The sequence below is a fragment of the Peromyscus maniculatus genome, chromosome 3 (genome assembly GCF_049852395.1).
Source record: "Peromyscus maniculatus bairdii isolate BWxNUB_F1_BW_parent chromosome 3, HU_Pman_BW_mat_3.1, whole genome shotgun sequence".
Classification (NCBI taxonomy): Eukaryota; Metazoa; Chordata; class Mammalia; order Rodentia; family Cricetidae; genus Peromyscus; species Peromyscus maniculatus.
This window is the reverse complement of record NC_134854.1, coordinates 145,955,411-145,979,545: the sequence shown is the minus strand read 5'-3', so window position 1 is coordinate 145,979,545 and position 24,135 is coordinate 145,955,411. Positions and strand designations below refer to the sequence as shown.

At 41.9% G+C, this 24,135-nt stretch overlaps 1 protein-coding gene across 3 annotated transcripts; it reads right to left on the bottom strand.

Annotated features, from left to right (window-relative positions):
* Positions 1–10,765: 10,765 nt before the first annotated feature.
* On the bottom strand, positions 10,766–21,930 carry LOC102915542 (C-type lectin domain family 4 member A-like). Of its 3 annotated transcripts, XM_076567944.1 has the most exons (7): positions 21,823–21,930; positions 21,121–21,359; positions 19,931–20,047; positions 16,528–16,629; positions 13,656–13,825; positions 12,646–12,758; positions 10,766–11,455 (listed from the first exon to the last, which is right to left on the bottom strand). In XM_076567944.1, the coding sequence occupies exons 2-7, from the start codon at positions 21,200–21,202 to the stop codon at positions 11,308–11,310; spliced, it is 732 nt and encodes a 243-aa protein (XP_076424059.1). In that variant the 5' UTR covers positions 21,203–21,359; positions 21,823–21,930; the 3' UTR covers positions 10,766–11,307. The 3 variants fall into 3 exon arrangements, with proteins under 3 accessions (XP_076424059.1, XP_076424058.1, XP_076424060.1); XM_076567943.1 differs by lacking the exon at positions 21,823–21,930 and having other exon boundaries at positions 21,121–21,468; XM_076567945.1 differs by lacking the exon at positions 21,823–21,930 and having other exon boundaries at positions 10,767–11,455; positions 13,656–13,801; positions 21,121–21,467.
* Between the last annotated feature and the right edge of the window lie 2,205 nt (positions 21,931–24,135).

The window sequence follows — 24,135 nt, the reverse complement described above, 5'->3', positions numbered from 1 at the left end:
AAATAAGTACATATGTCAACCAGTACTATCATATGGATAACTGTTGGCTGCCTACCTAAATTTCTATGGCCATCTCTTCCACAATAAGATCTTTGCAGGTATCTGTGTAATTCTGGATAAAAATGCATTCCATGTTTATGGAAATAGTTTGATTCAGAAATATATTTTCTTGATCTGACAAACTGAATTCTCTTTACCACTGCAAGGGATATCATTCCAGCCCCAACCAGAAGATAGATGACGAATTTCAATACATTCTTCATTGTCCTTGTCGATGTTGGGCTCACCCCGGTGCCAGAACCTGGAAGGGAGGAAAGAGCATCAGGGTGTTTCCCAAAATAATACTGGGAAAGAGAATATGAAAATAAGCAAGAAGAGGATGCGGTGGGAATTTGTGGAAAGCAGATTCAGGTGTGTACAAAACAACTGTTCTCTACCACCCATGTCTGACGTGTCCCTGAAAACAGGGCCACTGCACTCAATATTCTCTTAGCTTGTTACTCAACTGCTCTCCCAGAACACATCCCAGCGGCTACTTCATTCTACTTCATCCCTAGGTCTTGGTACCCAGGGATTATCATTCCATGTGCTTACTTGATGAAAAGTCCCTCCTTATTCTTGTGTTTTATGAAGTTTTTTTCATATTACAATAGTTTTATTTTAGAGACTGAAAAGATGTTTAAAATATCTATATAATCTACTTATTTCTAATGTCTAGGACAATTAATTTAACATCCTAGATTTCTACTTTACTTATTTGAAGACTGAGAACAAGAACAACATCACTACCTGTATCTCACAACAAAAATCAGGATAGAATATGGGAACATACTATGATATTGGAGTTTTTAAATAATTATATAAATACAACACATAACAATATCAGAATGCAGGCTTTTGATTTATGAGAAATAATCACTTATGACCTTTACATTAATTTTTATTATAATGCTATAAATGAGAGCTGGAGAGAGGAATCAGAAGTTAAAAGTGCTTGTGCTTTTGCAGAAAATGGGAGAGTTCTGTTCCCAATACACATATTGGCACAGTCACACCAACTGTGACCACAGCTCTGGAGATTCCAACAACCTTTCATAAGTTCCATGGGCACCCACATACATATGGCACATCCTCAAGGGAGACACAGATATACACACAAATAAAAATAAATTAAATCCTATTGTTAAATATAGAGAGAAACTGAAAGCATGATGAAACCCACCATGGTGTACCACCTTGTTTGGTTGCCCTGGGTACTTATCAGGCTATATTCTTCAAACTCAATTTCCTCATGTCTTCTGGAGTATCAGTAACATGTGTCTCACAGGACTCCTTGATGAGGAAATGGGGATAAAGTAACTCCATCCCCCCCACTCACACCAGGAGTGAGCTGTTTTAGTTTCATAACCAACAACTCGAACACCCTAAAGTCTTCTCATGCTACAGGACACAGGACTCCTCTAGGCAACTCTGGACTCACGTGGCACTTTCATTGTATGGTGTCTGATCAACCCAGCGCCACTGTCGATGACCTGGATCCAAAAGGCCAATATAATAAACAGCTTTACAATCCAGGATCTTGGTGATGAAATCCCAAGAGAAAGAAAGATACAGCATTCAGCCTGGATGGAGTGATTCTTTTTATGTTACAGAATTTTTATAAAATCTTTCAAAAGTTATTTTAACTATACAAAATTATAGATCCAATATGATGCACATATGGAAATATAATCAAATCCTATTCATCTCTGTAGGTCCTTCAACAGTTTTCAAAATATAGACTAATACTCACTCACTATACATTTTAGACCTACACTGTGATATTTTGACTGACTTTTTTCTGGTCACAATGAGATGAGAAGACAAAGAAAGGATCAAGGAATAGAAGAGCCACCCCCACCCCCAGGAGTGCCATCTTCTCTGGCTGACCAGGACACAAAGTCATCATTCAGAGGCCTGATTTCCATGACACTGGAAACAATCTCTGTCCATGATCATAATGAATTCTCATCTCAGACTCACTCCCCTCTTTTCTTCCCCAACACCATTCTTGAAAGTTGAGCATGAGAGAATTTAGCTGATTAAATCACCCTCCATTCATATTCTCAGGTATTTCATTTCTTTTTTTTATGTTTGCTATTTTTTTTTATTTTACAATACTATTCAGTTCTACATAATAGCCACAGATTCCCTTGTTCTCTCCCTTCCTGCCCCCTCCCCTTCCCCCCAGCCCACCCCCCATTCCCACCTCCTGCAGATCAAGGTCTCCCCCGAGGACTGGGATCGACCTTGAGGACTGGGATCAACCTGATAGACTTAGTCCAGGCAGGTCCAGTCACCTCCTCCCAGATTGAGCCAAGTGTACATCCATGGCTAGGCCCCTGATGGAGCGCTAGGAGTCTAATTAATGAGAAAGAGGAGGGTTTATATGAGCGAGAATTGTTGAAACCAAGGTTGGATAAAGCACAGGGACAAATAACCAAATGAATGGAAACACATGAACTATGAACCAAAGGCTGAGGGGCCCCCAGCTGCATCAGGCCCTCTGAATAGGTGAGACAGTTGATTGGCTTGATCTGTTTGGGAGGCATCTAGGCAGTGGTACCAGGTCCTGGGCTCGTTGCATGAGTTAGCTGTTTGAAACCAGGTATTTCATTTCTGATGGTTGGCTGTGACTCTTCTGATTTGATCCCCTTTCCCTAGTCAGCTCTGCTCCCTCCTCTATTAGGCAATGGGTACTACAGGAAGCATTAGAGTGCTGAAATCACAAACTGCTCTTTCAAGCAGAAACATTTCATCTTTCCCTCCACCCTCAGATGTTCCATTTCTGTTGCCATGGTTCCTTGTGGGTTGTTCAGCTTCACTGAAGCAGGGACAAGGGGTAGAATGCCAAGGATGAAGCAACCTTTCCAGCTTCCTGATGGAAAGGCTTCTGCCACATCAGCAACACCCATGTCAACAAAACTCCCTCTTAGTAAAAAGAGGCAGACAGCAGGCCAGGCCCAGGCCCCACTCTCTCCCAGGATGTACCTGCTCTTCCTGGCTGTGGATCACCATCAGATGAACACCCATGCTGGAGCACTTCTCCTCACTCTCGCTCCAAGACGCTGGGCCAGTCGCAGTAAAGTAGCAGTGGGAACTGAATGGCTTCCAATCCTTTGGGCAACAGCTCCAGACTTTGCCTTTGGGGGAAAAAAATGTAAGTGAATATCATAGAGTTATTTTAAAAGCTGCTTGATGTGGAGACGACATGGTACCTGGGAGTCCCCACTTTGTCTGTTACCTTAAGGGCCCCTCTAAGTCAGGTGCCAAGCAACACCAGTCTATTTCTCTTGACACTAGTGTCAGGGCTCATTTGTCCTACTTTGTCCTACTTTGTCTCTTTGACACTAATGTCAGGGGTGCTGTCAGGAAAACAGAGTGTAAAAACACTCAGACGCTGAGGACATAATGTCAAACAGTCTGTTCTCCAAAGAATAAAACTCATCATACCAAGAACCAGAAAGTTGTCATATTACATAAATATATACAAATTAATGCATGAACACAATAGATGCCATTAACCAACGCAGAATAATTTCAGTAGTAGCAAACAGATACTTTTAATTAGTGATGATCAAAGTGGTAGTCAATATATTACAACAAGCAATATAACAAAATTATAGGTTTATCTAAAAACTTTAAAATGCCCATGATAGATGTTACAAGAAGAAAACAAAAACATTCTTGAAACAAGTTTTAATTTTGTAAATCATCAACAAAGAAAGATGTAAAGAGCTGAATGGAAATTTTTATCCAAAAAAATATATATGAAGTATTCCAGGGAGTTAATAGAGACACTCTTTACCTATGTCTGCACTGCCCTCTGCAAGGAAGCTCCTTTCAATCTTCTGTGTCTCTGAATTCAAGCCAGTATGGAGCAAAGACTATGGACAGGTTGTGCTCCTCACTATGGCGGGTGCCCTCCTCACCCTGGATAGGTACCTTCTTCATAATGCACAATGGGTGCAGTATTCACAATGAGTGGCCACCTGAGTGCTCCACACACTGAACAGGTGCCCTCCTCACTCTGCACAGGTGCCCTCCTCTGTGGTGGTATTGTGTTCCCCAAAGTATTGTGTACCTTAATAAACTTATCTGGGGTCAGAGAACAGAAAAGCTACTAGGTAGGCAGTGATAGCACACGCCTTTAATCCTAGCATTCCAGAGGCAGAAATGCATCTGGGATCTCTGTGAGTTCAAGGCCACATTGGAAACAGCCTGGCATGGTGACTCACGCCTTTAATCCTAGGGAGTGATGGTAGAAAGCAGAAAGGTATATAAGGCATGAGGACCAGAAACTAGAGGCATTTGGCTGGTTAAGCATTCAAGCTTTCGAGTAGTAATTCAGCTGAGACCCATTCCGGATGAGGACTCAGAGGCCTCCAGTCTGAGGAGACAAGACCAATTGAGGATCCGGTGAGGTGAGATAGCTATGGCTTGCTCTGTCTCTCTGACCTTCCAGTATTCACCCCAATAACTAGCCTCAGGTTTGATTTTATTAATAAGAATTTTTAAGATTCCTGCTACACACATCACTCTACACAGGTGCCCTCCTCACTATACACAGGTGCCCTCCTCAACCTACACAGGTGCACTCCTCAGTCTACACAGGTGCACTCCTCAGTCTACACAGGTGCACTCCTCACTCTACACAGGTGCACTCCTCACTCTACACAGGTGCACTCCTCACTATACACAGGTGCCCTCCTCAACCTACACAGGTGTCCTCCTCACTATACACAGGAGCACTCCTCACTATACACAGGTGCACTCCTCACTATACACAGGTGCACTCCTCACTATACACAGGTGCACTCCTCACTATACCAGGTGCACTCCTCACTATACACAGGTGCCCTCCTCACTATACACAGGTGCCCTCCTCACTATACACAGGTGCCCTCCTCACTATACACAGGTGCACTCCTCACTATACACAGGTGCACTCCTCACTATACACAGGTGCACTCCTCACTATACACAGGTGCACTCCTCACTATACACAGGTGCACTCCTCACTATACACAGGTGCACTCCTCACTATACACAGGTGCCCTCCTCACTATACACAGGTGCCCTCCTCACTATACACAGGTGTCCTCCTCACTATACACAGGTGCACTCCTCATTATACACAGGTGCACTCCTCACTCTACACAGGTGCACTCCTCACTATACACAGGTGCCCTCCTCACTATACACAGGTGCCCTCCTCACTATACACAGGTGTCCTCCTCACTATACACAGGTGTCCTCCTCACTATACACAGGTGCACTCCTCATTATACACAGGTGCACTCCTCACTATACACAGGTGCACTCCTCAGTCTACACAGGTGCCCTCCTCACTATACACAGGTGCACTCCTCACTATACACAGGTGCACTCCTCACTATACACAGGTGCACTCCTCACTCTACACAGGTGCACTCCTCACTCTACACAGGTGCACTCCTCACTATACACAGGTGCACTACTCACTCTACACAGGTGCATTCCTCACTCTACACAGGTGCCCTCCTTACTATACACAGGTGCACTCCTCAATCTACACAGGTGCACTCCTCACTATACACAGGTGCTCTCCTCACCATACACAGGTGCCCTCCTCACTATGCACAGGTGATCTCCTCACTCTGCACAGGTGCACTCCTCACTAAACACAGGTGCACTCCTCACTCTACACAGGTACACTGCTCACCTCTCTAAAATTTCAGCTCCTCCATCAGGACCCTCTCCCTCCTGTTTGCAGGTCTGACTCACCACAGGAAGTGACCTAATGAGTTGATGCTCTCCTCGCCATGCTGGAGCACAGACTCCCTACAAGTGACCATTCCATAGCATAGCTGCCCTTCTCACCTCTCAGGCTCTGAGGTCTCACAGCAGACTGCTGCTTGAGACTCTCTCCTGAATACTGACACTTTCTCACCAGCATGCTGACATTCCCCTCACTGCTTGGGCTCCAGTTCTGCTGTCAGGCTGGACCTCAGCATGGTCACCCAGACTCTGGACCAGACCATTGCTGCCCCACAGCTGACCCTTCCACAGACACCTGCCTTGCCCTCCCTACACCATTCTTCATTCAGCAACTTACTAAGTAACTGAGGTGCTGCAAGAAAAAAATCAACCAGATATGAAAGAACATAAAATCCTGTGTTGTTATTAAACTAATGACTATTTCCATAGTGATAGAACATAAAGTCCTGTGTAATTATTAAACTAATGACTATTTCCATAGTGATAAATATACCTACACACCACTTCACCCCAGCCACAAATGCTCAGGGTTTTGCCCTCTCAGCAAAATATATTTCTAAAGTTATCATATCTCATGTATACTAAAATAAGTCATACACACTATATAAGTGACTTCCAACAACAAATATTTGTCATTTGTGCATGTCTAGCTACGGGACACTGTAATTTTGTTCAGCTTCTTTCCACATTTATTATTTGGGAGCCAGGATCATAGAGAATGGCACCTTCTTGTAAATTGAATGTGTAGTAGCCTCCCGTATTTAGAGAATCAGATTCATTCTCATTCTATGGCCAGTGAAAGTCACCTGGACAAACCAGCCAATTGAGGTTGAAAGCATACTCTGTATAAAGGAAGTCGGATCAAAGACGTTGAACCAGCCCTTCTACAGAGGAGTTTGGAAGCACTGGAACCAGCCTAGCACCTACACCTAACCCCTTTCCTGTTTGCTCAGGAGATGTTTTGTTTTGGGTTTCAAAATGGACCATTAGTCCTGTCAGTAGAAAAGAGGTACCATTGCAACACAAGCATGAAATATTCAAAATTGCTGGAGAGATGTCTCAGTGGTTAAGAACACTGGCTGCTCATCCAAAGGTCCTGAGTTCAATTCCCAGCAACCACATGGTGTCTCACAGCCATCTCTAGTGGGATCTGATGCCCTGTTGTGGCAGGAAGTCATACATGCAGATAGAGCACTTCACATATATAAATAAAATACTCAAACTTGTGATTTACTTATCTCTGATATTGAACGAAATTAGTGTCATATGGGTTTAGTGTTGGGTGTCTGTCATGTACACCATGGGGTCTGTCGGAAAGCAGTGTGTTTATGCCTGGGACAGTGATGGTGCACATTCTCCTGTTCACCTACGTCTGCAGTCATATCATTTACACCTGACCTGTCAAAGAAAGACTTTCTCTGGACTTCTAACCAGGTATTGGGAGGTGACCTGTGGTGATATTGTGTTCCCCAAAATATTGTGCACCCTAATAAACTTACCTGGGGACAGAGACAGAACAGCCACAATATTAAACATTGAAGATAGGCAGTGGTAGCACACGCCTTTAATCCTAGCATTCCAGAGTCAGAAATCCCTCTGTTCAAGGATACAGCCAAACATGACTCATGCCTTTAATCCCAGAAAGCCAGCCTTTAATCCCAGGGAGTGAGGCAGAAAGAGAAAGATATATGAGGCATGAGGACCAGAATCTAGAGGCATTTGGCTGGTTAAGCATTTGGCTAGTTAAGCATTTGGCTGGTTAAGCATTTGGCTGGTTAAGCTTTCAGGCTTCTAGCAGCAGTTCAGCTGAGAACCATTGGGATATGAAGACACAGAGGCTTCCAGTCTGAGGAAACAAGATCAGCTGAAAAACTGGACAGGTGAGGTTAGCTGTGGTGAAGGGTTCACAACACGCCCCCACGGTCGCATATACCAGGCGGACACTTCCGCCTAGCCAATTCCAGGTCAGGATAGGCATTTCCGGGTCAGAGCGTCTCTCGTAACCAGGATCCGTGACGTTACATGGCCACGTAAGCACGCAACGTGACCATGTGATCTACGCACACGCGTGTGTAGTGACGTGACCTGGCCACGCCCCCAGCCGGTTTTAAAGCGGAGCGCCATATTCCTGGCTTTCTCTCCCCTTCTTCTTCTCCAAGCACGTGTCTCTTCCACAGGCCTGAGCACTCTCTGTTCCTTTATCTCAAATAAACTCTTATAAGCGGATTCTGTCGTGTTTCGTGACACTTCCTTGCAGGGTAAAAACACAACACAGCTAAATAACTAACATGTGGCTTGTTTTGTTTCTCTGACCTTCCAGTTCACACCAATACCTGGCACAGGTTTGATTTTATTAATAAGAACTTTTAAGATTCATGCTACAGTGACCTCTCTAATTCTTTGGAATTCCTGGAACTATTGGGAAATCTATTTTACCATGGTAGGCCATGAAGCTTTATGCTGCTCAGTTCTTTCATAGTTCATGCTAACAAGATGATTCATGGTGGGAGCTCACCATTTCAGAAACACTGACCATGTGATCAAATTGTGAAGCCTTTGAGCCATGAGATGCTCACCCTGGCAGGAAAGTGATGCTGAAGACTGAGTTCACTCTCTTATCAATCAAACACTCACACCTATATAATGGACCCTGGTAAATCTCTGAACATCAGAGCTCAGATGAGTGCCCCCTGGTTGGCCTATTGTATATACTGCCACTCATTAACATTCTGGGAAGGAAATGCATCCATGGGGATCAATGGAAGTTCCCTTTATGGGACCCTCTGACCTCACCTGATATGTCCCTCACTTTAGTTCTGCTTAGTATCTTTCTTTCTACATTAAAAAACAAACAAACAAACAAACAAAAAACTATAGGTGCGGTGGCGGCCGAAGCGGGCTCAGCCTGGCAAGCGCCTTCCACCCAGGGCAGCCAGGATGCTAGGAAAGTTAGCACTGATGGAACGGGGGAGGCATGCCCAGGGGCTGTCGGCCAAGCCCGCCCCTGCCAAGGTGGAAGGCGGCCACGGGAAAGGATAAATCATCAGACAAAAACGTGCAAACAAAAGTGAAGAGGGGAGTAAAGGGCAAACAGGCGAAGGTGACTGACCAGCAAACCACAGATGTGCCTGCAGAAAACGGAGAGGCTGAAAACCAGAGTCCAGCCTCTGAAGTCGAAGAGAAGAAGCCAAGTCCGACTAACCATCCATCATGTCTGTCAGTGTCCCCGACTCCCTTCTTGTACAATCCAGAGGAATATTTTTATCAACTATTTTGTAACTGCGAGTTTTTTAGTAGCCCTAGAAACGTTTTTAAAAGGCGGGAGGAAATCCCACCTCATCCCATTTTTTAAGTGTAATTGATTTTTTAAGAGGTTAAATCACATGCTGGTTGTTTATTTTTTTATTTTTTATTTTTTTGGTACAACCAGAAAATAGCAGGATACTGAATCAGGAGAGGCTGTGACTGTCTCAGGGGTCACCATAACATTCCCTAGATGGGGATAGTTTTATTTCCTACAACACAAAGCATACTAAATGGTAATTTGAAGTCTTGGTCGTGCATTTGTGTCTGGAATATTTTCAGTTATTTCTGGTCTCGTGTTTCTGGTAGAACTGTATCCTAAAAAACCACTCCTCAGTTCTTGCCCTGTCAGAACTGTCTCTGGTCATGGCAGTCCATTTTCCTAACAATTGTGATAATGTGCTATGAAAGAAGAATAAAATTTTGAATATGTACTGGATGTGGCATAAAATTGTGAGTCGGTGGAATTAAGGATTGTGAGCATTTGATTGTTATGTGAGGTCTTAGGGAAAACTTACGAAGTTTAGGATGGAACATCACTGGAGTAAGTTCAAAGAGAAACAACACATGGCTCTTTTGGGTACATGAACACGATGTCTGACTCTTAGAGTTTGGGTCCATGTTTTAAGAATGGAAATATCTCTGTACTCAACCAATAAAGTCTCAGTTGTGAAAGTGAAAAAAAAACTGTAATTGTAATAGAACAGAATCATTAGTTCAGTATGTCATCCTAGCAGCTCATAAATCCCCAGTTATCATGGGATCCTGGGACTCTGCAGACAGTTGACTTGAAGTAATGGCATCCTTGGGAACTCCTGAACTTGAAGCTAGAGTCTGAAATGAGGACAGTCTCGTGGAGGCATGGCCTGAACTTGTAGAATAATTTAATTAGTAAATGAAATGTTTGCAGCTATGGATAACCAGAACAGCCATAAGAAACATTTTGGGGATGGCTGAGGAAATACAAGCAATATCACGTACCATATCAGAAAAGAGTTGTTAAATTTTCTAAGAATAATAGTGGTATTGTTTTCTTGTGCACTGACAATATCAGATGATATATACTAAAATATTGCCTGAAGTGTTATGTATCAAACTAACTCTCAAGAGCCCTAACAAGTAACTTATGCATACACAAATATATACATATATATAACATTTTCAAAATGTCAACAATTAATGATACAATCCAGTTAACTTCTATTTCAAAATACTCTTAGGAAGAAGTTGAAAGGGCTTCCAAAATGTTAAACAACATGCAGTCTTCCATGGGACATGTGGCTCTCCTCAATGTCCATCCACAGGGCAGAGGCTGTCCCTAATGCGGCAGGCACAAGGTGGGACACCAAGAACAACAGGCAGTACTAGTAGAAGGTTGGCTATCATCTTCTTAGACTTGCTCTTGAGGAAGGTCACCCAGCCCAGGATCAGCCACCATTAGAGGCCCACATCAGCCTCACAGCACCCATAGCACCTGACACACTAGCCATGGGGACCAAGTTTCTGAATGGGTCCTGGTAGTGCAGGTATTGGAGACATGAGAAAATGCTGATGGAAGGGCACAACTGCTAGAGAAAATGTGAGTAACACTGAGGATCAAAGTGACAATAGGTAACAATGTCTCCCTGTCTGTCTGAATTTGCTTAGGACCTTAAATGTTCTAACACCACACACATACACACACACACACACACACACACACACACACACACACACACACACACCAGGCAACAATGTTAGGTAATAGAGGGTGTTGTTAAATTGATTGTGGTAGACATTGCAAAATATATTTCCATATCAAGTCAAGACAGTGTAATGTAAATATACATGATTTATTTATAAATTATACATCACTAATCTAAAGAGAGAGGAATAAGGAGAGAGAAATGGGTTGAGGGTCCACACCATACAATTCTATCATCAAATAAGACTTTAGGAATCTAAGAATGGACAGAGCAGCTGTTGCGCTTCTACATATACACAAAGGGATCCTGTAGAGTCTCCAGTTTCTGGTATATGGGAAATTCTCATTATATAAAGAGCTAAGGATGAATAAATAAGTACATATGGGGACCAGTATTACCATATGGATAACTGTTGGTTGTCTACCTAAATTTCTATGGTCATCTCTTCCACAAGAAGATCTTTGCAGTATCTGTGTAATGCTGGATAAAAATGCAATCCTTGTCCATGGAAAAGCTTGATTCATAAATATATTTTCTTCATCTGACAAACTGACTTCCGGATAGAACTGCAAGAGATGTCATTCCAGCCCCAACTAGAAGATAGATGACGAATTTCAACACATTCTTCATTATTTTTCTTATTGTTGGGCTCACCTGGGTGCCAGAACCTGGAAGGGAGGAAAGAGCATCAGGGTGTTTCCCACAGTGATGCTGGGAAAGAGAAAACAAGAGTAAGCAAGAAGAGGATGCGGTGGGAATTTGTGGAAAGCAGATTCAAGAGTGTACAAATCAACCGTTCTCCACTACCCATGTCTGACATGTCCCTGAAAACAGGGCTACAGCATTCAATATTCTCTTAGATTGTTACTTAACTGTTCTCCCAGAACACATCCCAGGGGCTACTTTATTCTACTTCATCCCTAGGTCTTGGTACCCAGGGACTGTCATTCCATGTAGTTACTTACATGACGAAAAGTCTCTCCTTATTCTTGTGTTTTAGTACAGGGTTATTTTTTTTTCATTTTCCAATAGGCTTATTTTAGAGACTGAAAAGATGTTTAAAATATCTAGATAGTCTACTTATTTTTAATATCTAGGACAAGTACTTTACCTCCTTGATTCCTACTTTTCTTCTCTGAAGACTGAGAATGAGAATAACATTACTAAATATATCTCAACAGAAATCAGGATAGAATATTGGAACATACTAAGATATTAGAGTTTTTAAATAATTATATAAATACAACACATAACAATATCAGAATGGGGGCTTTTGATTTATGAGAAATAATCAGTTATGATCTTGACGTTGATTTTTATTATAAGGCTATAAATGAGAGCTGGGGAGATGACTCAGAAATTAAAAGTGCTTGTGATTTTGCAGAAAGTGTGCTAGTTCTGTTCCCAGCACACAGATTGGCACAGTCACACCACCTGTGACCTCAGTTCTGGGAAATCCAACACCCTCTCCTGAGCTCCATGAGCACCCACATACACAGGGCACACACTCACAGAGAGACCTAATATACACACAAATAAAAATAAATCAAGTACTATTGTTAAATATAGAGAGAGACTGAAAGCATAATAAAACCCACCATGGTGTAGCACCTTGGTTGGGTGCCCGGGGTATTTATCATGCTATATTCTTCAAACTCAGTTTCCTCATCTGTCCTGAGAATATCAATGACATGTGTCTCACAGGACTCCTTGATGAGGAAATGGGGATAAAAGTAACTCCATCACCGGGACTCACACCAGGAGTGAGCTGTTTTAGTTTCATAACCAACAACTGGCACACCGTAAAGTCTTCTCGTGCTACAGGATCCAGGACTCCTCTAGGAAACTCTAGACTCACATGGAACTTTCATTGTATGGTGTCTGATCAACCCATCGCCACTGTCGGTGACCTGCATCCGAAAGGCCAATATAATAATCAGCTTTAGGATTCAGGATCTTGGTGATGAAATCCTAAGAGGAAAGAAAGATAAAGCATTCAGCCTGGATGGAATGCTACTTTTTCAATTATAGAATTTTTATAACATCTTTTAAAAGTTATTTTAACCATACAAAATTATAGTTCCAATATGATGCACCTATGGAAATATATAATAATCAAATCCTATTCATCTCTCTAAGTCCTTTAACAGTTTTCAAATTATAAACTAATCGTCATTAACTATCATATTAGAGGCACACTGTGATACTTTGACTTTTTCTGGTCATAATGAGATGAGAAGACAAAGAAAGGATCAAGGAATAGAAGAGCCACCCCTACTCCCAGGAGTGCCATCCTCTCTGGTTGACCAGGACACAAAGTCATCACTCATGGGCCTGTTTCCATGACACTGGAAACAATCTCTGTTCATGATCATAATGAATTCTCATCTCAGACTCACTCCCCTCTTTTCTTCCCCAACACCATTCTTGAAAGTTGTGCATGAGAGAATTGAGCAGATTTAAGCATTCTCCATTCATAACCTCAGATATTTCATTTCTGATGGTTGGCTGTGACTCTCCTGATTTGATCCCCTTTCCCTAGTCAGCTCTGCGCCCTCCTCTGTTAGGCAGTGGGTACTACAGGAAGCATTAGAGTGCTGAAATCACAAACTGATCTTTCAAGCAGAAACATTTCATCCTTCCCTCCACCTCAGAGGTTGCATTTCTGTTGCCATGGTTCCTTGTGGGTTGTTCAGCTTCACTGAAGCAGGGACAAGGTGTATAATGCCAAGGCTGAAGCAACCTTTCCAGCTTCCTGATGGAAAGCCTTCTGCCACATCAGCAACACCCATGTCAACAAAACTCCCTCTTAGTAAAAAGAGGCAGACAGCAGGCCAGGCCCAGGTCCCACTCTCTCCCAGAATGCACCTGCTCTTCCTGGCTGTGGATCACCATCAGATGAGCACCCATGCTGGAGCACTTCTCTTCACTCTCGCTCCAAGATGCTGAGCCAGTGGAAATGAAGTAGCAGTGGGAACTAAATGGCTTCCAATGCTTTGGGCAACAGCTCCAGACTTTGTTTTGGGGAGAAGAAGAAACTGTAAGTGAAATGTCATAGAGTCATTTTAAAACCTGCTTGATGTGGAGATCACATGGAAGCTGGGGCTCCAGACTTCTCCAGATACAACCCTCTCTGTCAGGTGCCAAGAAACATCAGTCTATTTCTGTTGACACTAATGTCAGGGCCCCTTTATCCTACTGGGGTGCTGTCAGGAAAACAGAGTATAAGGACACTCAGACGCTGAGGACATAATGCCAAACAGTCTGGGTCTCCAAAGAATAGAACTCATCATACCAAGAACCAGAAAGTTCTCATATTACATAAATATATACATATTTATACATGAAAACAATAGATGCCATTAACCAAGGCAGCAAAATTTCAGACTAAGCAGACAGATATTTTTAATTAGTGATGATAAAAGTGGTAGTCAATATATTACAACAAGCAAGATAACAAAACTATAGGTTTATCTAAAACCTTTATAATGCCCATGATTGCTGTGGGATGTTCTGTATGTCCTGTGGGAGCCCTTCTTGGGTTCTTTGTGGCGTTACCCAGCAGGTCCGCATAGAGGATGATTAGGACCATGGGCCTGAGTGCAGGTGTCTGAGATGGTCTGCACTTGGCTGTGCTGGGGGATGGTCTGTATGTCAAGTTGTTCTGATTAATCAATAAATAAAACCTGATCGGCTGTGGCTAGGCAGGAAGGATAGGCGGGACTAACAGAGAGGAGAAATAAAAGGACAGGAAGGCAGAAGGACTGACTGCCAGATGCCGCCAGCCACCCGCCACGACAAGCAGCATGTGGCAAGGTATAGATTTGTAGAAATGTGTTACTTTGAGATATAGGAACGGTTGGCAGGAGGCCTGCCACGGCCATACAGTTTGTAAGCAATATAAGTCTCTGTGTTTGCTTGGTTGGGTCTGAGCGGCTGTGGGACTGGCGGGTGACAGAGATTTGTCCTGACTGTGGGCAAGGCAGGAAAACTCTAGCTACACATGATAGATATTACAAGAAGAAAACAAAAACATTCTAGAAACAAGGTTTTTAAATATGTAAATCATCAACAAAGAAAGATGTAAAAAAAGCTGAATGGAAACTTTTATCTGAAAAATATATTTGAAGTGTTCCAGGGTGTTAATTGCATCCTGAAGGCAACAGAGATAGCAGTTAACCCTCAAGGGCAGAAAAACTATAATGAAACAGAAAAATAAAGTCTCATGTTAAAACCCTAAATATCTATAGATGCATGAAGTCCCCATAGAAATTCCAAGATTCTCCATCAGATAAATGAACAAAGCAATCTCAAAAATCATATGGAAGTGAAAAAAACCCTGGATAGCCAGAGCAACCCTGAAGGAAAAAGAATGATGTTGGAGGTATCACCAGACCTGACTTCAGGCTACACTATAGAGCATGGTACCACAACAAAAGTACACACATTGATCAATGAACACAAAAGACAACCACAAACATGAACCCAACCAGCTACAGCGACCAAACTTTTCACTAGAAATACATATCGGAGGAAAATAGGCTCTTCAACAAACTGTGCTGAGAAAACTAGGTACCGATGTGCAGAAGAATGAAGCTAGATCCATAGCCATTCTGTGTAAAAATTGACTTCAAAACAGACTCTAAATGGATTAAACACCTTACTGTGAGGCCTGTAACCCTGAAATTGTTACAGAAAAAAATAAAGACAAGAGATCAAGATGTAGGCATAGGCAAAGACTCCCTGAATGGCTTCTTTATAGCAAAGGATCCAGTGAGTGAAGAGAGAGAGATCTGCTGAGAAAGGCAGGAACCCCAGACAAGCTCAAATGGTCTAGGAAAACAAGTGTTTCTCAAAAGGTCTGTTGTCAAAAACAGTAAACAAACTACCTATTTAGAGCCAGAAGGTGTATTCCAAAGATATCTCAGTCACAGATGTCAAAGACAGTTGAGAATCTTTGCTTACTCGGGTCAAAGTGATGGATAGCGTTAAGCAGTTCCCTCTCCAAAACCTAAGCAATACGTGTTCTTCTGTCCATCTTCCAGCTTAGTTTACTAGAAAAACAAATTCTCTATTCAAATCTTGAGTAAATTACACTTTGTAGATACTGTAACTGAGAATGCAACAAGATCATCACAAACAAACACACACACACACACACACACACACACACACACAAACACACACACACTTATGAAAACACTTGAGGGACTACAGAAATGCCTCAGTGGTTAAGAGTGTGTACTGCTCTCACAGAGGACTGGAGTTCAGTTCGCAGGACCCAGAATCTGTGACTCACAACCATATCTAACTCCAGCTCCAGGAACTGACCCCCTCTTCTTCCTCTGCAGGCACTGCACTCACATACACAAACCCACCAGAAGGCACGTGCATACATATGTATATTAATTAAAAATAAAATCTTACACACCATTGAGCATGACTCCCTAGAGACACTCACATTCACGCCATTATATTTGCTTTATTCTTTCTGGAGCTCCTTTCTGTTTCTAATAATTTGCTCAGCTCAGTATTGCCTCTCCCTCCCTGAAAGTTTGCTTTATCAACACTAGGGGGGCACACATCCCAATTATGCCTGACTGGAGACCTCTAAAAACGACTACACAGGCAGCTGGTACTGAGTGTGTGGTATGAAGTCGTGTCTCCACACTGTTCATTGCTGATGGAGCTATCTGAGAATCATGTTGGAAATGCTGATTTTTGGCACATTAAGTTTTACCTTTCAAGAGTGGATGCTGTTTTGTACACTCCAAGTCAGTGTAATTCAGTTCTTTTGTAATTGCTTTTTCATCAAGAAGCTGAGAATGTTTTTTAAACAAAGCTGTAAAACAGAATAAAAACAATTCATTTTCCTGGTAGTGCTAAGAATTTTTTTTAACTTTTACCATCTTACATTCTTTGTAGAAATGAAACCTATAAATGCCCAGTTACCTGAATCATTAGAGCCTGCCTGGGAAAGATTTGCAATCACCACAGAGTGTGGAGGCTGTGGCCCTAACACTTGGGAATTAGAATGAGGAAGAATGGAAGTTTCAGGTACCTTAACTATACAAGTTAGTATAGCTGGTTCGTTGGTTTAGCTAGCTAGTTAATTTAGTTTAGTTTGCTGGTTGCTTAACTTAGTTGGTAACTTGGTTTTTGGTTACTTAGTTAGTTAGTTAGTTGGTTAGATAGTTAGTAGTTCGTAGCTAGCCTGGACTACATGAGACCTTACCACAAAGAGAGATATTTTTCCAATCCCTCACAGCCAGTATTACCCTGCTCCTAGTGATTTATGACCATAGCTATCTTCAGGAAGAACTGGAAAGGCAGGACAGAACCATGATCCTGGGGACTTTTCAGCAATTAATGGAGGTTACAATAAAGACTACATCTTAGATGATAAGTTCTATTCAGTATATGCACCACCAGAAAAGTGAGAGAGAAACGATCTAATCAGAGCAGTTCTATGGATTATAAAAGCCCCACACTGATCACAAGGACTTTGTTTTCGTCTTCTTTTCTGTATCTCCCTCCCCCCAGCTAGCTCTGACTTCCCAGTGTCCCCACACTTTCACGGAGTTCCTAAATTAAAACTAACTCACTTTCCTCAAGAAATTGAATTTTCTTTCTTCTCTTCTTTATCTCCCACTTGTACCTGGAGTCACTAGATTCTGGCTTTCCCTTCTGCTCATTTACCAAACATTCCTGAACTAGATGTCAATGGCCCCTCATGACCACTGATCAGTAATCTTCCTGTAGGACTTCTCACATTATCCTGCCCACTTCTCTTCCTCCTTAACTGTTGGGAGACAGTGACTCCCTCCAGTTTTGCCTGGTCCTGTTTGCTGCTGTTTCCTGTGCTCTTTCCTACCTGTTTCCTTCTACACCCACCTCTTTTAAAACAGAACATTACAACCAGTTTATTATGTAGCTCTCTTTCTCCTCCAAATTCCTCTTCTTAAGTAATATTCATGGTCCTGGGTTGTTGGGGTGGGGATAGAAGTGGTTGTTTTGTTTTTTAATCTATTTTGTTATCTGCTGCCTATAAGCAAAGGTCTTCTAAAATGTACACCTCTTTCCTAAATCATGTTAATATGCATCAACTAAACTTTGCATCTGAGATTTAGGTGAATATAAACAAAACTTAAATCATCATATTCCAACTCAAACCTGCTACTCATCTACTTCCTCTTCAAATAACTTCATAATTGCTGACTTTATGAAATCAGAATATTAAAGTCATATCTCACTCCTGTGTCCCCTAATTCTCAGCTATCAGTATTGACTGAATCATCACATCCTTTGTCCAACTTCGCTCCTCTCCTGTGCATCACTCACATGATCCTTGGATCAAATCCCTAGTGCTGCTCAAACGGATTCTGAATTAGTGTCCTAATTTCTCCTTCCCTTCGTTTTCACACTCTGTAAGAGCAAACTTCTCTAAGTCAGTTTTAATTTTATCATGGCCTGCTTCACATTCTTCAGTGAATCTCCGTGACTGTGACACGTTGCAAAACTGGACACACTACTCAACCTTCCCTATATAAATATCCATTTAGACTATGCCTTGGCAGTTCCCTACTCAAGAGACTGCTCTATGACTACTTCACCTCATCTGAGCTGCCGTTAAGAGATCTTTGGCTTCTAAAATACACAAAGGCAAATGTGTGTATGCTCCATGTTGGGCTTGGCTTACTGCGACCATCCTTCCTGAAAGTCTGAAGTTGCCATGGTAAGCTGGGTTGTCTGTTACTGATGTATGACTCCATGAGAATGAGGAAGTTCACCTAGGACCATCGGAATCTCCCAAGAGAGACTAGTCTCGGCTAAGCCACCAAGAAAGAATTAAATAAATAGTTCAATTAACATACTAAGTTTTAAGTTGGTTAAGGTTGAGCAACAGCTACTAAATAAAATGACATTAAGAGTGGATGCCCGTGTAATATGGTATGCACTGTTTTGTGATCTGAGTCCAGTTTTGTCTGCCCCTACAGTTTCATGCTTAGTTCTCCATTGTTGGAGCCCATGTAGGTTTCCTAGCAGCTTTACCCAGCAGGTCTGCATAAAGAGGATGATTGGATCACAGGCCTAAGTACCAGGTGTCTGAGATGGTCTCCACTTGTCTGTGCTGTGAGAGGTCTTTTGCTCAACCCATTGACATTCCTTTAAAAACCCTAGGGCAAGATAGTCAGGGCCCGATGGATTAGGATCCAGGCCCCCTTGAGGATATCCTATATTTTCTATTTTTTCTCTCCCCTCTAACCTTCTATCTAATATTTTCTGCTACATCTACTCAAGAGTACTCTGGGGAAATGTGGGAGTGTGATGGCCCCCACACTCCATGTAGCACTATACATGACAGTAATGTGTACTTATATTTGCCCATATTTCCCACGACCCACATGTCTAGGACATTGCTGGCACACACAGGTCTAGGTGTCATCTGCTCCAAGCTTTTCTTAGCCCCCTGTGCTTACATCTTACTTCTCACCTGCAGAGCATTTCCCATGCAATTTTTAAGCACTGGTTCACTTGACTGTTCTCCAAATTTCCTGAGACTGGGGACTGTAGCTATTTCTGGACTCTCTGACATGCTGCCCATTATATATATAGTAAACGGATATTACTAATTATTGCATGAATGAATAAAACATCTACATAAAAATATAATTTATGCTTTTTAGTTTTTGATAAATTTGAAGGCCAATATATAAAGAATTCCACTACTTTCTAAATTAGCTTTCATGTCTCATACAATCTGGAAGAAAAAATAAATGATTAGAAGGAACTTGACTGGAGCACTGTTCCTGGAATAGCTCTGTGCATGTCTTCTAATCCCTCTTCTCATTCTAAAAAACAGATGTCTATGTGTCCAAATGCTGCTGATGAGGAAATACAGGTTTGTTCTCAATAGTGGATCCTAACACAGATGCCCCAGGATTTCCCTCTGTGACACCAACAAACAAATGCATGCTTCTCCAGTGAGATTGAATGACTTTTACAGAAGAGTTATTCTGAAACAGAGAGAAATTCCCAATGTCATCCATCCCTCCAGAGAGTGTCTGTCTCAGGTTTCTGGGTCACTCATCTTCTGAGTCACTTTCCTTCTCTGTGTTTAATTCTCCCAGCAGCATACTTACTGAGCAGAGCAACTGAGAATAAGATTTTCAATAGTAGTAAAAGTATTATGAATGAGGTGAGGAGCAACTTGGAGAATCTGTGACAACTTTCATGACTCATGGTCTTCTTTTGAGGAGCTGAAAGACAAACCAAATTCATGTCTTCAGCTCTGTTCCTATTTCCTCTTCTCTCTCCTATTCTACTTTTTTGTGCATAATAAACACTAGTAACATGATGTTCAAAATAATAGGAAAATGCAAACAGGAAATATCCGGTTTATTATAGAAACATAACCATATGTACAAAATCACTCTTTGCTGACACTCAAAATGATTGTTGTCAGTATTTTGGGATGTATCTTTCGAACAATTTTAAAGCTTTTACATATAATTATATATTTTCCACAATTGGAACATCATAAACACTGATTTATGACCATCATTTTCTTTTACATTATACCATGATTTTTTTTTTAGTTTATGATTTTTTTGTTAAGTTTTTGAGACAGTGTCTTGGTATGTACTGCAGGCAGACTGAACGCATTATGTAGTCCAAGCTGGCCTCAAACTCACAGTAACCCCCCTGCCTCTAACTCCTGAGTTTTGTGACTACAGTCTTGTGCCAGCACATCTGGATCAACATTATTCTATATCATCTCTTCTTTATCAGTTTTATTATGATTGCATAGTATTTTATTATATACTCTTAAAGTCTTCCAGCTTGCTTCCAACTTCAAATATGCAATAATCAAGAAGTCATATTTTGTGATAAAGTCACCACGTTTTCAGTCACCACTTCTAAAAGAGTTACAATACTTCCCAACCATGGGTGAGGTCCTGGGTTCTGTCCCTGTCACAGGAGGGAGAGAGTAAAAGAAGCTACTCAAACCTGAATGCCAACAGACTATGACATGTCACCGGATAGAGGGGGAAATCAGTATGCCATAGTTTAACTTTGAAACAATTTGTTAAGCATATTTATGTTTGTTTATATGTAGAAAAGATACAATAAAGTGGGTGGTGGGATTTTCTCTAGACGGTAAAAGACAACACCTTGTCTTCTCCATTGTAAAATCCCACAACTTTTCATATCTGTCTACAGGCAACACACTTGGTGAGACTCAAGTGACCCAGAGGCATGGCAAGCAACTAAGACCAACTTTGTCCTTTACATCATTCACTACGAGCAGGAAAAAAAAATGCTTTCTTACCTGGAAGAAAGTCTACATCCATGTCTGAGGAATCAAGTTTATTTTTGAGGTTCTTGTTAATATAAATGCTTTCTGAAAACATTTGAAAAGAAATCTTCTTCCTGCTCTCAGAAGATGTGTGTCATCCCTTCTTTAAAATAGGTCCTAAACAAGAAACAAACTATCCCAATATCAGCTGGGATGAGAGGAAATAACAGACAGCTGCCCTGAGCCTGCAGCGTGACGTCCAGTCCCGTGACCTGCAAAGGGAACGTTGCAGGTGGATTTGCACCCAGGATATTTATACAATCATAGAAACACCAAGAACTCAATGGGGGAGAGAAGAAAATAGGAAGGAATGGAAAAGAGGAACCAGGCCATTAGAGAAGTCAAACTCCTCACAAAGTTGAGATTCTGACCCTCGGTCTGAGCTGACCTCTACAATAAAGCCTCCATTTCTGTCTTGTGCTGTGATTCCTACTCCTGCCTGGTCCCTGTAGAGCTCCTTCTTGGCCTACCTGAGGCTTTAACAGCACATTCAAGGCACCCCATGGACAGAAGCATTCTTAAACACAAAGACACCTAGTATACACCCTAGACTGTCCCACCTCATGGGGACAGTGTCTTCACCCTGCTCATTCTCTGGAACTTATGTCAGCACTATCTTACCACATGGATACCCCCCTTAACCTGCCTGTGCTCTGACACCCAGTTCTTCCTCACCCCAGCAAGGACTTCCTCGTTCTCTTGAAAGTCACTGAGTTCCCACCTTGTGTTTTTCACTCCCACACTCTGTACCTTGCCTGGTTCCTGGAATCCATGCCTGGTTTATCCTCTGTGAGGAACTTCCCCTCAGTCTGCTGAGTCTCCTGACCCCAACTTGACTTGGAGCTAACACTGCACTGGGGCCCAACCTCAACTCCTTCAAGTGCTGAGGTGTCACACCAGGCTGGCCTTGAGGACCCTCTGCTCACTCACTCATTTAGCGTTCTGACTTCCCACAAGAAGGGGCCTCAAGCATGGATGCCTTCTCCCCCTGCTTCAGCTCAGAGGCTCTGTACCTGCCCACTCTCAGACACATCTCACCTTGTCACCTCTCAGGCTCTGAAGTCTCACATCAGGCTGCTGCTTCTAGACTCACTCCCCATTCAAGACACATTTCCTCTCACTGCTCAGGCTCCAATTCTGCTGTCAAGCCAGCCCTCCGCACAGAGAGATCATTTCCTCCCCATACCCAACCCTACCATGGAGGCCTATCCCAGTTTGTCCTGTATAATACTTGCTCAAATTTGCATTATTTAATAAGGAATGGGAAAATAGTATTTTTAAAGGATAGGAGCAGAACAAGAGAATTAGTAGTTCTCCATATGTGGTTCAGGGACCCAGTGATTCATTCACAGACACCCTCCCAACTGTAACCATTTATTATTATTTATTACTTCAGAGTCTCTATCATTGAAATTCCTTATAAAAATTTGAGTTCTAAAGTTACCTCATTCTCCCTAGGAAACAAATCACATTGTACATGAACTATACTGTATCATCAACCATCCCAGTACCTAACAGGCTTACAACATCAAACACTTTTTTCTCAATCACATTTTGTTTGTTCTTAGGGTCTGCTTACATGCTTTCATATGTTTCCTCTTTTTGGTGCCAAGACCACAGCATAGTTGAGCATGCAATGTACTCCACTATTTTAATATTGGGGTCAGGGCTAGGAATATGGCTCAGCAGGTATAGGTGTTTTCTACCAAGCCTGACCAAGTTTAATCCCTGAACATGATAACAGAGAACCATCTCCTACAGGTTGTCCTAACTTCCATGTCCATCTACACACACACACACACACACACACACACACACACACACACACATAATGTAGTGGTCATTAAAAAGTCACTCATAATACTGGCCAATGGCCGTCACTTGCACAAACCTATAAATAGGTAGAAAGACAGACAATGGACAATGTGGGTCCCACAGGAAAATGTGTCAAGAGCATCAAAGTTTAATCCTTCCACAGAGAATTATGCAAACACATTTGATCAATTGTGCAAGCCACTTCCAATCACTTTACATTATCTAGCTAAAGGATTGCTAACAGCATCCTCAAAAATGTGGTGTAAACAGCAAAAGAAACAATTATCCCAATGGAGAGACAGCTTACAGGACAGAGGGAAAAAATCTTTCCCAACAGGACTCATGAACTGAACAAAGAGTTCTCAAAGGATGAAATACAGATGGCCAATAGATACACAAAAATATGTTCAAGTGGGGCGGTGGTGGCACATGCCTTTAATCCCGGTACTCTGAAGGCAGAGGCAGAGGCAGGCAGATCTCTGTGAGTTCGAGGCCAGCCTAGGAAACAGAGTGAGTTCCAGGAAAGGTGCAAAGCTACACAAAGACACCATGTCTCGATAAAACAAACAACAAAAAAAAAAAAAAGAGTCCAGAAACTTAGTCATCAGTGAAATAAAACTTTAAACATTTTGAGATTCCATGGCACACCAGTCAAAATGAAGTAGAGACAAGATTCCCTGGAAGAATTGTGGGCCTATACACAAAGGATGATCAATCATCCCACATGGTCACTTTCTCAACTATGTTCATAGAAGTGTTATTTGTAATAGTTAGAACAATCTTGAGACAGGATTTCTCCCATGATAGGATTTGATATGACTTGGGTTTGTGGGTTCTGTAACAAACACTGTGAGTTCAAATATTCAGGTGTCCTGCTCTATCCAAAACACACTGTTTCCTAACAGTCATCCATCACTTTTGGCTCTTAAATTTTCTGTGTTTCTCTTCCACAATGTTCCCAGAGCTTTGTAGGGAAAAGAGTTGTGGTATATATGTCCTATTTAGGGGTAAGCATTCTGCTTATTCACTGTACTTTGACCAATTGTGGGTCTTGATGTTAATCATCATCTACAGCAAATTGAAGCTTCTCTAGAGAGAGTTGATACACTAATACCGGTTTAATGATAAGATTTTAAGATTCAATACATTATGTCCCTTTAGTTAATAACAGTA

What these genes read in the sequence shown, in the direction of transcription:
- LOC102915542 (XM_076567944.1), bottom strand. Translation starts at nt 21,202, where the DNA reads ATGTTTTCAGAAAGCATTTATATTAACAAGAACCTCAAAAATAAACTT. An exon ending in GGATGTAGACTTTCTTCCAG is followed by an intron (nt 20,048 to 21,120) that starts GTAAGAAAGCAT and finishes TTTGTCTTTCAG; the next exon opens with CTCCTCAAAAGAAGACCATG. An exon ending in ATTCTCAGTTGCTCTGCTCA is followed by an intron (nt 16,630 to 19,930) that starts GTAAGTATGCTG and finishes TCTGTTTTACAG; the next exon opens with CTTTGTTTAAAAAACATTCT.